Source organism: Gekko japonicus, unplaced genomic scaffold (genome assembly GCF_001447785.1).
Source record: "Gekko japonicus isolate JY-2015 unplaced genomic scaffold, Gekko_japonicus_V1.1 scaffold1188, whole genome shotgun sequence".
Classification (NCBI taxonomy): domain Eukaryota; kingdom Metazoa; phylum Chordata; class Lepidosauria; order Squamata; family Gekkonidae; genus Gekko; species Gekko japonicus.
This window is the reverse complement of record NW_015171539.1, coordinates 477,350-491,612: the sequence shown is the minus strand read 5'-3', so window position 1 is coordinate 491,612 and position 14,263 is coordinate 477,350. Positions and strand designations below refer to the sequence as shown.

Genomic DNA, 14,263 nt, shown 5'->3' with positions numbered 1-14,263 from the left:
GCAAAGATAAATGCGCAGTATGACATCTGGGCCACAAAAATGTCAAGCACAAATACTGGATGGGGGATACGTTTCTGGGGAGTAGTGTATGCAAAAGAGATCTTGGGGTAAGGGTGGGCTGTAAACTGAATATGAGCAGTCAGTGAGAGGTGGTGAGCTCCCCTTGACTGACAGCTTTCAAGAAGAGGCTGGACGAATATTTGTCAGGGATGCTCTAGGCTGACCCTGGTCTGTATGGCCCCTCCCTGTAGGGGGCCTCCCCCAGGTCTGTATGGCCCCTCCCAACTCTATGATTCTATGTTCAGCGCTTGGGATTAGTCGGACCATTCAGCGCTGCACTGAAGTGCGCCCTGTGGTTTATACCCTCAGCGGCCAGCGTGTGGCACTGTTCGCTTGCTTCGTGGGGAGGGGCTCCCTTATTCTGAAGAACGCCTGTCCCGGGGATCCTTCCCCCCCCCTAAAACGAGGGGAGGAAATGTGCAGTAGACCGAATTCCCCACCCACCCCAGTCTCTTCCTTTCCCGCCAGGAGTCCGCCGCGGCAGCCACCGCCGAACTGCTGAAACGCCAGGAGGAACTGAACCGCAAAGCAGAAGAGCTGGACCGGAGGGAACGCGAGCTGCAGAATGCGGCGATCAGTGGCGGCGCAGGTACGGCGCACTCCCCCCCCCCAGCCGTGAGAGGCCCCAAACCCTTTGGCTGGAGCGCGCGAACACTTCTCACACTCCCCTTTTCTGTTTTTTCCTTCGCAGCCAGGCCAAACAACTGGCCGCCTTTGCCCTCTTTCTGCCCCGTGAAGCCCTGTTTCTATCAGGATATCTCGGTGGAGATTCCCATGGAGTCTCAGAAGACCGTCACCACCATGTACTACCTCTGGATGGGTGAGTGGGTGGGGCTGTGGCCAGGGCTCCCCCCCCTCCCACGCCGTCGAGTCCCGTGAGCAGAAATTCTACTTTGTGAGCTGCGGGCATTAAAGCAGTGAGCGAGCGGTTCGGCTGCTGCGTCAGTCAGTTTGCTCTGGAGCCCCTCCTTCCTGAGCCGAGACAGAAATGCGTGAGCCGAAGGCTAAAAAACTGTGAGCTGGCTCACACTAACTCAGCTTAGAGGGAACGCTGGCCGTGGCTCAGTGGGGAAGGGAGGTGCCTGCTTTGTATGCCGAAGCCCCTCCCCCAGGTCAGTCCCCGGCATCTCATGGTTTAAAAAATCTCAGGTAGCGGGACAAAGAGAGATCTTCACCCATGAGCCACTGCCCATCAGGGACTGGAGAGACTAGAGCAGGGGTGTCAAACATGTGGCCCGGGGGCCGAATCAGCCCCCCCCCCCCCCCGAGAGTTTCTATCAGCCCCGCGGTGGAACTGGCTGTCTTCTGCGTCTTCTTCCAGTTCTGCTGCTGCTGCGTCATCGTAGGTTTGCAGCTGACAGATACACACCTGAACAGCATACTCAAGATCGCAACAGCACAGGCATGTTGATGCAGGAATCCAGAGCAAGAGGTGTCCGTTATCAGACACTGTTAGATGAACAAAATATTGCAAGAGTGCTCATGTTTTAAGCATGATTTTATTTTAAGTTTAAAAAAACACCCCTTTGCGTTTGTGTCCTTTATGAAGTTTATCTCTCCGCTACCTGGCATTACATTTCATGACACCCGTGGCCCGGCCCAACAAGGTCTCATTTATGTCAGTTCCGGCCCTCATAACAAATGAGTTCGACACCCCTGGCCTAGAGGCATAGGTGGAGGCTTAGACACTATAGGGGTTCCAAGGCAAGAGACGTTCAGAGGCCTCTGCGTAGCGACCCTGGACCTTCCTCGGTGGTCTCCCATCCAAGCCTAACCCGGGCCGACCCTGCTTATCTTCCGAGACCTGATGAGATTGGGCCATCCAGCTTAGGGCTAGCCAGGAATAACGAGAGGCGATTTAAAACAAAGGAACAAAAAAGGATCCAAAACAGGGACGTCCCCGACAGCGAGGAATTCAGTTCGTAGCTCCTGTGGCACGAAACGGAGACGACCGTGTCGACAGATGGGACGAGGGTTGGGTTGGATTTCTCCCCCCGGCCTTTGTGGCACGGGGTTAGGCCCCGCCCCCTCAGGATCCATGACCCACCTCCACCAGTTTGGTGCAGTGGTTAGGAGCGCGGACGCCACTCTGGGAGAACCGGATTTGACTCCCCACTCCTCCACTTGCAGCTGCCGGCGTGACCTTCGGTCAGTCACAAGTTCTCTCAGAGCTGTTCTCTCAAGGGCAGTTCTCTCAGAGCTCTCTCAGCCCCACCCACCTCACAGGGTGTCTGTTGTGGGAAGGAAAGGAGATTGCAAGCCGCTCTGAGACTCCGAGGGAAGGGTGAGGTAGAAATCCAGTCTCCTCTTCTTCTTCCCGCAGCCAGCATCGTGAGCCTCTTCTTCAACTTCCTGGCCTCCCTGGCCTGGTTCTGCGTGAACAGTGGGGGCGGCTCCGGCTTCGGCCTCTCCATCCTCTGGGCCTTGCTCTTCACCCCCTGCTCTTTTCTGTGCTGGTATCGGCCCATGTACAAGGCCTTCAGGTACAGTGGCCTGGGGGGGGCAGGGGGGGGGCTGGCACATCTTGGCGGGTGGTCTGGGGTTACGGGTATGAAGCTGAATGCCTGGGGGGAAGTGACCCCTACAAAGAGGGCAGAGCACTGCAGAGCTCTGTAGGGTAGAGCTTCTATTCCCATTTACTCCATTTAAGGGGTTTTTGGTGGGCTACGGGGAACCGTGGTCCGTCTTTGCCCTGGGAGTGCCGCCAGCATCGGGGCGTCCCACAATCCCTGGGGATGCTGGGAAGGTGAGAATGGCAGAGTTTATCGCCAAGAGCAGTGTTCCCTCTAAGCTGAGTTAGTGTGAGCTGGCTCAAAGTTTTTTTAGCCTCCGGCTCACACAGTTTTCTCTTAGCTCAGGAAGGAGGGCTCCCAAGCAGACTAATTTATGCAGGAGCCAAATCGCTCGCCACACCTTTAATGCCAGTAGCTCACAAAGTAGAATTTCTGCTCACAAGACTCCACAGCCTAGAGAGAACATTGGCCAAGAGCCGCGCAATGCTCCCTCTAAGCTATGGAGTCTTGTGAGCAAAAATTCTACTTTGTGAGCTAACGGCAATAAAGTTGCGAGGGAGCCATTTGGCTACTGCATAAATTAGGTTGCTCTGGAGCCATCCCTTCCTGAGCGAAGGCAAAAAGGTGTCAGCCGGAGGCTAAAAAACTGTGAGCTAGCTCACACTAACTCAGCTTAGAGGGAACGCTGGAGCGTTAGATTTCATAGAGAAACTTGATTGGAGTTCCCCCAAGGACAATCTTGGGACGACCCAGCTGTGAGGTTCACGGAAGTAAGGCCATTGTGTTGTTGCCAACGGGCACACTCGCGAGTGATTCCGATACTATTTCTTCATTACGTTCGAATTCTTCCTCATTACATCAGACCCTGTACTTACTGCCGTTCGTGACCCTTTGACCCTGACGATGATCACAGTTATTTTCTCCGTGACCTCATACCTATGTCTACCTACTGTGCACCCACCTCATGCATCTGCCGAAGTGGACTGTAGTCCACCAAAGTTCACATTTAAATCAAAACTTGGTCCTCTCTGAGGTGCCGCCGGACGCCGGTTTAGTTTTTTTGCCGCCACTGACTGATGCGGCGACTTCTCGCGGATCGCTTAACAGTTCCATTCTCTCCCCCTCTCCAGGAGCGACAGTTCTTTCAACTTCTTCGTCTTCTTCTTCATCTTCTTTGCGCAGGACGTGGTGTATGTGCTTCAGTGCATTGGCATCCCGGGCTGGGGATTCAGGTAAGGGAATCCCCGTGGTTTTCTAAGCCCTGCCCTGGATCTAACGCTGCACAGGTTTGCCTGGAAAGGGGGAACTTGGGCAGCCATTAAAGGTAGGGTCTTTTGTTGGGTGGGCTGGAGGATGTCTGTATGCTGTAATTTCTGATGAGCGGTGTGTGGTCCTAGAGAGCCCTGCTTCTGCTCCCAGGCGCTGAAACCGCAGCCACTTGGGCCAGCTACGAGCCTCCAGGGTTCTAGACCTTTTTCCAGACGCTTTCAGCTTCCCAGGTTCTCTGAGGTTATCTGCATGCACACAGTAAGTAACTCCAGACACTGAAGAAGAGAGAAGAGATTGGATTTATACCCCGCCCTTCACTACCCAGAGGTGTCTCAGAGCAGCTTACAAACTCCTTTCCCTCCCCCTCCCCACAACAGACACCCTGTGAGGTCGGTGGGGCTGAGAGAGCTCTTGACAGAAACTGATCTTTTTCAAGAGCAGCTCTTATCAGAACTACGGCTTGCCCAAGGTCACACCAGCAGCTGCATGTGAAGGAGCGGGGAATCAACCCCAGTTCTCCCAGATTAGAGTCCGCGCTCCTAATAGTTCAGAACTAGCTCAGAATAATACTGAAGAAAATCTGGCTAAAAGCTATCTCACTATACATTAAAGGCTTGCTGGCTAGCTCGTCATAAGAACACAAGAGAAGCCAATGTTGGATCAGGCCAATGGTCTCATCCAGTCCAACACTCTGGGTCACACAGTGGCCAAAACTACCAGGTGCCATCAGCAGGTCCAGCAGTGGGGCCAGAACTCCGGAAGCCCTCCCTCTGTTGCCCCCCCCCCCCCAACCCCCAAAAGGGGGTTTTTTTCCGGGCTTTCCCCCCCCCCCCCCAAGCACCAAGATGGTGCTTGCTTGCAGGCTTGAGAGAGAAAGTCTATCCTGTGCCAGAAAGTCCGTGCTGTGGGGGGATAGAAGATGTAGCCTCTTCTTACCTGTTGGTAGAATAGCCAGCCTCCCACTCTCCAAATGAGACACCCTTTCAGATGTCCATGCCTCGGCCCATGAACCCATTAGCCAGCCAGGACACGCATAGCTAGCTTGCACTGGTTGGTCGAAGCGACTTAGGGAGACTCCCAAGGACATAAGAACATAAGAGACGCCAATGTTGGATCAGGCCAAAGGCCCATCCAGTCCAACACTCTGTGTCACACAGTGGCCAGAAATACCAGTGCCATCAGGAGGTCCACCAGTGGGGCCAGGACACTAGGAGCCCTCCCACTGTTGACCCCCCCCCCAGCACCAAGAAGACAGAGCATCACTTGCCCCAGAGCCCCTAGCTATACCTTGTGGCTAATAGCCACTGATGGACCTCTGCTCCAGATGCTTATCCAATTCTCTTTTGAAGCCGTCCATGCTTGTAGCCGCCACCACCTCCTGAGGACGGTTCTGTTAACAGCCACCAGCCACAGGTGGAGGTCGTTAAAACAAGCCCCTTGTTTTTAGCAGGCTGGGCCAGGGGCCTGCCGAAACTGACAGCCTAAGGGAAGTGATAAACCCAAACAACATAAAGGCTTAATGGCGGCTATTCCTTGCAAGCGGAAAGCTAGCTGTGTGCTGTCGGAAGCTGACAGCCTAAGACGAGGGTCCCCAAGACGGTGCCCTCGGGCACCTCCTGGCACCTTTCCTGGGGCCCAGGAAGTGTTTGTGGAAAGTGGGTGGGGCCAAGTGGGGCCGCGCAGCCAGGCTGCTGACTGGCCATTGGAGATCTGATTGGTTTTGCAGATTATTTAGATCTTCAGTTGCCCAGCTGGTCTTGCCCTGCCTGTTGACTGCTGACCAACACCAAGGAAGATGTTGTGTCTGTGGTTATGGGAATCCTTATATCTAAGAGAGCCAGTTTGGTGTAGTGGTTAAGTGTGCGGACTGTAATCTGGGAGAACCGGGTTTGAGTCCCCACTCCTCCACTTGCAGCTGCTGGATGACCTTGGGCAAGCCGTAGCTCTGTCAGAGCTGTTCTCTCGAGGACAGTTCCGGAAAGAGCTCTCTCAGCCCCGCCTACCTCGCAGGCAATGTTCTCTCTAAGCTGTGGAGTCTTGTGAGCAAAAATTCTACTTTGTGAGCTACTGGCATTAAAGTTGGGAGCGAGCGATTTGGCTGCTGCATAAATTAGTTTGCTCTGGAGCCGTCCTTCCTGAGCTAAGAGAAAAACGTGTGAGCTGGAGGCTAAAAAACTGAGCTAGCTCACACTAACTCAACTTAGAGGGAACACTGCTCGCAGGGCTTCTGTTGTGGGGAGGGGAAGGGAAAGGAGTTTGTAAGCTGCTCTGAGACTCCCTTGGGCAGTGAAGGGCGGGGTACAAATCCAATCTCTTCTTCTTCTCTTCATCTGACACTGCATGTTGGGGGGAAACAATTCCCACAACAGGGGCAGCTACGAGTACAGCTACAGGTTCCAGTGCAACTCCTACAAAAACCTGATCTGGACGTAGTTTCAGGCAAGCCCGTAGCCAGGATTTTTTTAAATTCTGGGGGGCCTTTAAATAAGCCGTGGGGCACCCCTGCACACACACACCATGCCTGGGAGTGCCCCCATAGAAGCCCCAGTCTCTCACGCAAGCCGCCAAGGGAGAGGCATTGCAGAGGGTTGAGTGAGCCCCCACCACCACACAGCCTGAAACAGTGCTCTCTATCTAGCTCACTGAAAAGTGGGGAGGCGGCGGCATGGGTAGTTTAATTCCCTACGCCTCCGCATGCAGCCAGCTGGTGTGACCTTGGGTCAGTCACAAGGCCTTTCAGAGCTGTTCTCTCAAGAGCAGTCCTCGAAAGAGCTCTCTCAGCCCCACCTGCCTCACAGGGTGTCTGTTGTGAGGAGAGGAAGGGAAAGGAAAGATTGTGAGCCGTTCTGAGACTCCTTCGGGTAGTGAAGGGCGGGGTATAAATCCAATCTCCTCTTCTTCTTCTTCTCTCTTCTACTCTGGAAAATCTTGCTGGTCTCTGAGGCTTGCTGGACTCGAATCCTGATCTGAACGGATGTATGGGATCTGACCCAGGGCGTCTCGGCTGTTCTCCCCCCCCCCCCCCCCGTTGCTCACTGTCCTAGTTTAGCACAATAATGTGCTGCCACAGTCTCCATGGTTCAACTGGGTGCTTTCTTTTCTTGTTGCTACGTGTTAATTTATTCATCAACTGGGTGTGTGTGTGTAACCGTACCGCAGGAGCTAGAAGGCTAACCCTGCTTCCAGTCACTTGCTTTGAAAAGGCGTGCGGTAACAGCTGAATTATTTAATCTGTGATGCTCCACCCTTGTCTTTTAACCACACCAACGAAATCACCTCAGGCGTCGTGGCAAGCTCTCGGCCAAAGGCTTGCTGTCACATACCCAGCCTGCATCTCCAACCCTTTTATCCTGACTGGGTACGAGAGAAGTGGTGTCTGGGAGGGCTCAAGAAACCGCAAAACGTCCTCTGCTTGAAGGAAGGGTTTGGAAGCTCCTTTTGTTTCATTTTGACTGTGACTGTTCATTAAACACTAACAACAGCATCAATAATATTGCTGTCAATGAGAGAACAGGTTGAATCCGACCACTTGGCGAAACGCAGAGCCTTCCGCCAGCAGAAGGCTCTGAGCTTTAGCTGAGTGAGAGGATCCAACCCGTCCTCTTATTGACAGGCCCATAGCTACGGTGGAGCTTTTGGGGGCCCTGCCGCCTTTCTTAAAGGCACAGCCCCACAAGGATTTCTCCTGTAAATTTTTTTAAAGGCGTGCGCTCCTTTAAGCAGAGTGGGGTGCTGTAGTTGACTAATTCCCGCACTAAGGGGGTTGGAGTAGGTGACCTCTAGGATCCTTTCTAACTCTGTGTCAAGAAACTGGCCCCCTTTAAGAGAGTTTTTCTGCCTAAGTTTTGGCTTTCTTAACTCTAGAAGTCATCACCCCCACCTGCCGGCTTGTTATCAGGATTGTTGCTTAGGCTGGCAGAGGTGATTAACTTGCGGCAGCTGAGGACTGTCATCTAAACTGGTTGGCAGCTTGCAATTTAGAGAGCTATCCTGGTCACAGCTTCCTATTGGCTAAATGGCTTTTCTTTCTGCAATGAGAAATTCAGCCCCACCAGGGGGGGGAAATGGCCCCACAAGCCACAAAATCCTGGCTACGGGCCTGCTTATTGATGTTACTGAGGCTGTGAGAGGCTGCGCCCTGAGCTGAGGGGCCGGATACGAATGCCCTGCTCCGCAAGCCGCATAGGAGTGTGTGATTTATGAATTGCATTGACCCACTCCTCCTAGCGCTTCCTTAACATCTTTCTCTCCCACCCTGCAACCTGCCCCATCGCAGTGGCTGGATCGTGAGCCTCTCGGCGCTGAAGGAGAATACCGCCGTGGCCATTCTCATGATGCTGGTGGCCACGCTCTTCACGGCGGTGGCGGTGCTGGGTGTCGTTATGCTGAAGCGGGTAAGCGTGGGGAGGGGAGGGGAGGGGAGGGGGGGTTCACTCTTCTTTCACCTTCTCCAACCGCCCTTTCCCCCTCCGCTCACAGCGCTGCCGATTCGTTGCTGGGAGTCTTTGTGTCACCAGTGGCAGGGTGGGGTGTGGCTGGGGGCCTGCCACTGGTCACTCTCCTCCCAGCCTACCTCACAGGTTCGTTGTGAGGATTAAACGAAGGAGGGAGGAGTTTCGTGTGTGCTGCCCTGAACTTGGGAGAAGATTAGGATAAAATGAAGGCGGTTATTTGTGTCTCGCAAAGTCAGTCTGGTGTAGTGGTTTAGGAGCGCGGTCTCTAATCTGGGAGAACCGGGTTTCATTCCCCACTCCTCCACATGCAGCTGCTGGTGTGACCTTGGGTCGGTCACAAGTTCTCTCAGAGCTGTTCTCTGAAGGGCAGTTTCTGTCAGAGCTCTCTCAGCCCCACCTCACTCACAGGGTGTCTGTTGTGGGGAGGGGAAGGGAAAGGAGTTTATAAGCCGCTCTGAGACACCTTTGGGTAGTGAAGGGCGGGGTATAAATCCAATCTCTTCTCTTCTTTTTAAAACAATTATTTACTCTTATTCTTTACTTTATTAACGCCCCTCCTTTCTGCGCAACAAGGACCCAGAGCGGCTTACGGTGTTCTCCTCTCCTCCGTTTAATCCTCGCAGAAACCCTGTGAAGTAGGTTAGGCTGAGAGAGAGAGTGACTGGCCCACGGTCAATGTTCCCTCTAAGCTGTGGAGTCTTGTGAGCAAAAATTCTGTTTTGTGAGCGACTGGCATTAAAGTTGTGAGCGAGCCATTTGGCTGCTGCATAAACTAGTTTGCTCTGGAGCAATGTTCCCTCTGAGCTGTGGAGTCTTGTGAGCAAAAAATTCTACTTAGTGAGCGGCTGGCATTAAAGTTGCGAGCGAGCGCTTTGGCGGCTGCATAGATCAGTTTGCTCCGGAGCCCTCCTTCCTGAGCGGAGACAAAACTGGGTGAGCTGGAGGCTAAAAAATGGTGAGCTAGCTCACACTGACTCAGCTTAGAGGGAACGCTGCTCTGGAGCCCTCCTTCCTGAGCCAAGACAAAAATGTGTGAACTAGAGGCTAAAAAACTGTGAGCTAGCTCACACTAACTCAGCTTAGAGGGAACACTGCCCACGGTCACCCAGCGAGCTTCCGTGGCCAAGCAGGATTCGAACCTGGGTCTCCCAGACCCTAGTCCCCCCCACTCTACCACACTGGCTTTTATGGGTGTTTCTACGGATTTGTGTTTTGACGTTACAGTCCTCTGGGGAAAGTCGGTAGAAAATTTAACAAGGCAGCCATATTTTAGTTCTGTATCAAGGACCTGGAGTGCCCTCAGGCACAGTTGCTCTCAATACAGCCCCTTTGCAGCTGTGTAAAATGGGCCACGTGCGTCGGATGATTAGCTGCCCATATGCAGAAGAGCTGGGAGCATGGCGAGTGTGGGATTTGGTTCAGAATCCAGCTGACTTTAAAAACTGAGAGCCAGTTTGGTGTAGTGGATAAGTGCGCGGACTCTAATCTGGGAGAACCGGGTTTGATTCCCCACTCCTCCACTGGATGACCTTGGGCAAGCCATAGTTCTGGCACAGCTGTTCTTGAGAAAGAGCCGTTTCTGTCAGAGCTCTCTCAGCCCCACCTGCCTCACAGGGTGCCTGTTGTGGGGAGGGGAAGGGAAAGGAGTTTGTAAGCCGCTCTGAGACCCCTTTGGGTAGTGAAGGGCGGGGGATCAATCCAATCTCTTCTCTTCTTCTTTTACCTCACAGGGTGGCTGTTGTGGGGAGGGGAAGGGAAAGGAGTTTGTAAGCCGCTCTGAGACCCCTTTGGGTAGTGAAGGGCGGGGGATCAATCCAATCTCTTCTCTTCTTCTTTTACCTCACAGGGTGGCTGTTGTGGGGAGGGGAAGGGAAAGGAGTTTGTAAGCCGCTCTGAGACCCCTTTGGGTAGTGAAGGGCGGGGGATCAATCCAATCTCTTCTCTTCTTCTCTTCTAAAAAAAGCAAAGCAGCAAATCAAGTTTCACTGAATCGTAGAGTCAGAAGGGACCTCCAGGGTCATCTAGTCCAACCCCCTGCACAATGCAGGAAATACACAAATGCCTCCCCCCCCCACTGCCCCAGTGACCCCCACTCCATGCCCAGAAGGTGACCAAAAAACCTCCAGGATCCCTGGGCCAAACTGGGCTGGTGAACAATTGTTTCCTGACCCCAAAGTGGCAATCCGCATTTCCCTGGCCCTTTCTTACTCGCCTGTGGGCCGTTGCTGCTGTAATCTGAGAGAGTGGGGAAGGCTTCATCCGCCGGAGATGCCGGTGAGCAATCCGCGGCTCCGCAAATCTCTTCCGCTTGATCATCAGAAGCAAAACAACAACAAAGAGAAAGTGGAACAGCTTTGGGAGCCGGGTTGTTCAGTGGCACAGCGGCGATATTGTGCAGGTTGTTTGGGTTTGCCTGGCGTCACCTACGCACTTTGAAGCCTGTCTCCACAGACGCGTGAGGACTAGAAACCTAATTTTTGTTTTGCTTTGCTAAACTAGTATACTACGTGCAGGTCGTAAAACTCCGCCGTCTTGAGGCAAAACCCTGATCCTTCCCACCACGCCCCTTTGAGCTAAGTGCACCCAATCTGGCCTTTCACTTGGCATTTCCCAGAGATTCTTACATGTGTTTGTGGAAGGATTGTGAGGAGCAACAGTATTCAGTCAGCTTTTTAAGGCCAAATCAATCAATCGTCAAGTGGTCCAGTCATGGATCAAGTCCAGTCAGGTGGTCTTGTGGTTGCAAAGGCCTAGTGCGCGCCCCCGCACCCCCCCGCTCTTGAGCCTGCAGGCACATTTGGAATCCTGACAAGGCATAGTGGGTGCAGCCACAAAATGGCTGCCGCAGGAGGCGGAGCCAGCCACAAAATGGCTGCCGCAGGAGGCGGAGCCAGCCACAAAATGGCTGCCACAGCTGAACTTCAGTCACGCAGTGCAGAGCCTTCCGCTGTGGTGGCAGGTGCTGCGAAGCAACATTTGCAAAAAATCTGCACAGTCCATCAGAACCCTTGCTGGTCAGAAGACTTCGACCACTTTTAAAAACACTTGGTAGATCTCCAGGGAACGTGTTGGCAGCTCCCATGGCGGCCACGGGCACCACATTGGGGACCCGTGGCATAGTGAAAAACTGGACCTTTTTCGCAGAACTGGCCAGGGTTTTTCCTTGTGCTGTCTTAAAACAAAGCCCCTGCGCCAGTTCCAATGATGTTGCTCCCCCCCCCCTGCAGTGTATTATTTCCCCCCCTAACCATTTTGATATCAAGAATTTCTGTCTCAGGAAGTGTCAGATTTCCCCTTGTTGGTCAGTTTCCACTGAATTAGCAATAAGAAGGCAGCTTATTAGATTGTTAGCCAGGCTACGAAATAAGGTGAGGGTCCCTCTGTCCCCGCATTCTGTCTCACACAGCGGCCAGCCAGTTCCTCTGGTGGGATAACAGCAGGGCAAAGAGGCCGAGGTCTTCCCCTGAAAAGAATGTAAGAAGAGCCCTGCTGGATCAGACCAGTAGTCCATCTAGTCCAGCATCCCGTCTTGCACAGTGGCCAACCTGTTCCTCTGGAGGGCCAGCAACAGGGCAGAGAGGCCGAGGCCTTCCCCTCATAAGAACATCGGAACAGCCCTGCTGGATCTGCTGGGTCAGACCAGTGAGGGTCCCTCTAGTCCAGCATCCTGTCACACACAGTGGCCTCAACCAGTTCCTCTGGAGGGCCAACAACAGGGCAGAGAGGCTGAGGCCTTCCCCTGATAAGAACATCAGAAGAGCCCTGCTGGGTCAGACCAGTGAGGATCCATCTAGTCCAGCATCCCGTCTCACACAGGGGCCTCAACCAGTTCCTCTGGAGGGCCAACAACAGGGCATAGAGGCCGAGGCCTTCCCCTATGTTGCCTCCTGGCACTGGGATTCACAGGCTGGCTGTGTCTGAATGTGGAGGCTCCATTTAGTCACCATGGCTAGCAGCCACTGATAGACCTCTCCTCCATGAATCTATCTAACCCTCTTTTAAAGCTGTCTAAACCTCTGCCAGCGAATTCGACATTTAATCCCTCTCTGTGTAAAGTAGTATTTCCTTTTGTCCGCCCTGAACCTGCTGCCCATCAGCTTCATTGGATGCCTTCAAGTTTGGGAGAGGGAGAAAACGTTCTCTCGATCACCTCTGTTGTAAAGGTTAAAAGGTGGGGGAACAGCATCGGCATGGCTCTTGGCTCCGGGAGGGGCAGCTGAATAAAAAACGTAGCAACCGATTCACTTTCTCCCCCCTCCTTTCTCCCCGCAGATCCACTCTCTCTACCGCCGCACCGGGGCCAGCTTCCAGAAGGCACAGGAGGAGTTCGCCGCCGGCGTTTTCTCCAACCAGACGGTGCGCACAGCGGCCGCCAACGCAGCCACCGGGGCAGCCAGCAGCGCTTTCCGAGCCCCGTAGAAGCTGGGGGCAAGAAATCAGTCCGCCGCCCTTCCCTGCGCCCCGTCCTGAGTGGGGTGGCTTCCATGGAAACAGAAACTGAATTGCTCTCGTTGGAGTCCTTCCCTGTGCCGATTAGAACGCTGCCCCCCGACCCCTCCCCTCTCGTTTCAGCATGGGATCTGCACCGCACCGCCCCTCTCCTCTCCCCCATCCTCGGGCCCAGCACACAGCAAAAAGTCTCCCGTCTTCTTCCCCGACTGTAGAGCCGGAGACACGGAGAGATAGGGGGGGCCGTGTTGTCTTTCCGGGAACTGGTTACTATTTATTCACAAAATGTCTCTCCTGCTTTTCTGCCCTTACGAGAGCCACCACAGTGGCTGACAAACTAAAACGTACAGAACAAATGGAAACGTTGCAGACGATTGAGGCCTGCCTGCACGGGCTCACGCGCCCCCTCTTCTCGACCGAGGCCGGGCGAGGAGGAGTGGCCGGGGTCTTATCCTCCCACCGCCAGTCCCCTCCCCCTGATTCCCACCCCGATTTCAGTAGTTTGGCATTTAAACACTAGCCCGAGTGCGTTTGGCACATGGGCTTTTGACTCCCCCAATCCCCTTTGGGCGACGTCTCCCTCTTCCCAGCATTCCCTAGCAAGACCTGCTGTACCTTGAGTAGTTGTCCAACGGCCTGAAATCCAGCAGGTGGTTCTGGATTTCCCATGTGGCCCTGCGGAGATGGGGGGGGGAACCCTCCGGGGCTGTGTGTCCGTCATACAGCTGTTTCGGGGGTTGGCAGGACCAGGGGTTTCCTGCGCCGGAGCCATTTTGCGCTGCTTGGTAGAATCTCTGTGCTGCACGTATGAAAGGGGGGGGTTGTGTGCATTGGCTTTGCAGTCCTGATTCCCCGTGAATCGTGCCGTTGTTGGACTCCCGTTGCCGTACCCCCTTCTTCCCCTTCGAGCTTCCGTAACCAGGTGTGTGGTGCTTCAAGCTACCACCAGGAGGCAGTATTAGTCTCTGGAATCTACCTTAGTATCAGGCAGTCTCTCATGATCCTTGTGTGTAACACTAGACTCCCAGACAGGTGTTTTCTCGCCCGTCCTTCTCAGCTGCAGGCCTTCTCTCTCTCTCTCTCGTCACGGGATGGGGGGGGGGCGTCTCTCCCTCTGGGGGGGGGGGGGGGAGTCCCTTTTTGCACCTCTCTGTGACGTTCGGTGTAGCTTTCGTCCCTAACATTTCGCCTTACCGTCCTGCGCCGAGTCTTCCTTTTCTTTCGAGGGGGGCGGGTGCCGGGTTGTTGCTGAGACCGTCGCCCAATTTCTCCCCGACCCCCATCACTAACAGGGTATTTCCTCTCATTCCTTCCCGCCGATGTTTTGCCTCTGTGTTTTATTTGGTGATCTTTTTTAATGTTTGCTTTTAAAAGTACTCTTAAATTATTTTCTTTTCCTTGTCGACGTTTTTTTGGCGTTCAGGGGTCCTATTTTGGGGGGTGGGATGACCACACAAAAGTACCCTGGGGCCGGCCTGTTCCGCTTGCTTGTGGTTCCCCACCACTCCCCCCCCTGTC

The 14,263-nt window shown here is 54.0% G+C and overlaps 1 protein-coding gene across 1 annotated transcript in view; it reads left to right on the top strand.

Annotated features, from left to right (window-relative positions):
* SCAMP3 (secretory carrier membrane protein 3) overlaps positions 1-12,803 on the top strand; it is a 32,026-nt gene extending 19,223 nt beyond the window's left edge. Inside the window, exons 4-9 of the mRNA XM_015419642.1 lie at positions 529-649; positions 752-880; positions 2,384-2,543; positions 3,704-3,805; positions 8,119-8,236; positions 12,569-12,803. Coding sequence (XP_015275128.1) covers positions 529-649; positions 752-880; positions 2,384-2,543; positions 3,704-3,805; positions 8,119-8,236; positions 12,569-12,715 — 777 coding nt within the window. The 3' untranslated portion in view covers positions 12,716-12,803. The remainder of the gene's footprint in view (positions 1-528; positions 650-751; positions 881-2,383; positions 2,544-3,703; positions 3,806-8,118; positions 8,237-12,568) is intronic.
* Positions 12,804-14,263: the final 1,460 nt, after the last annotated feature.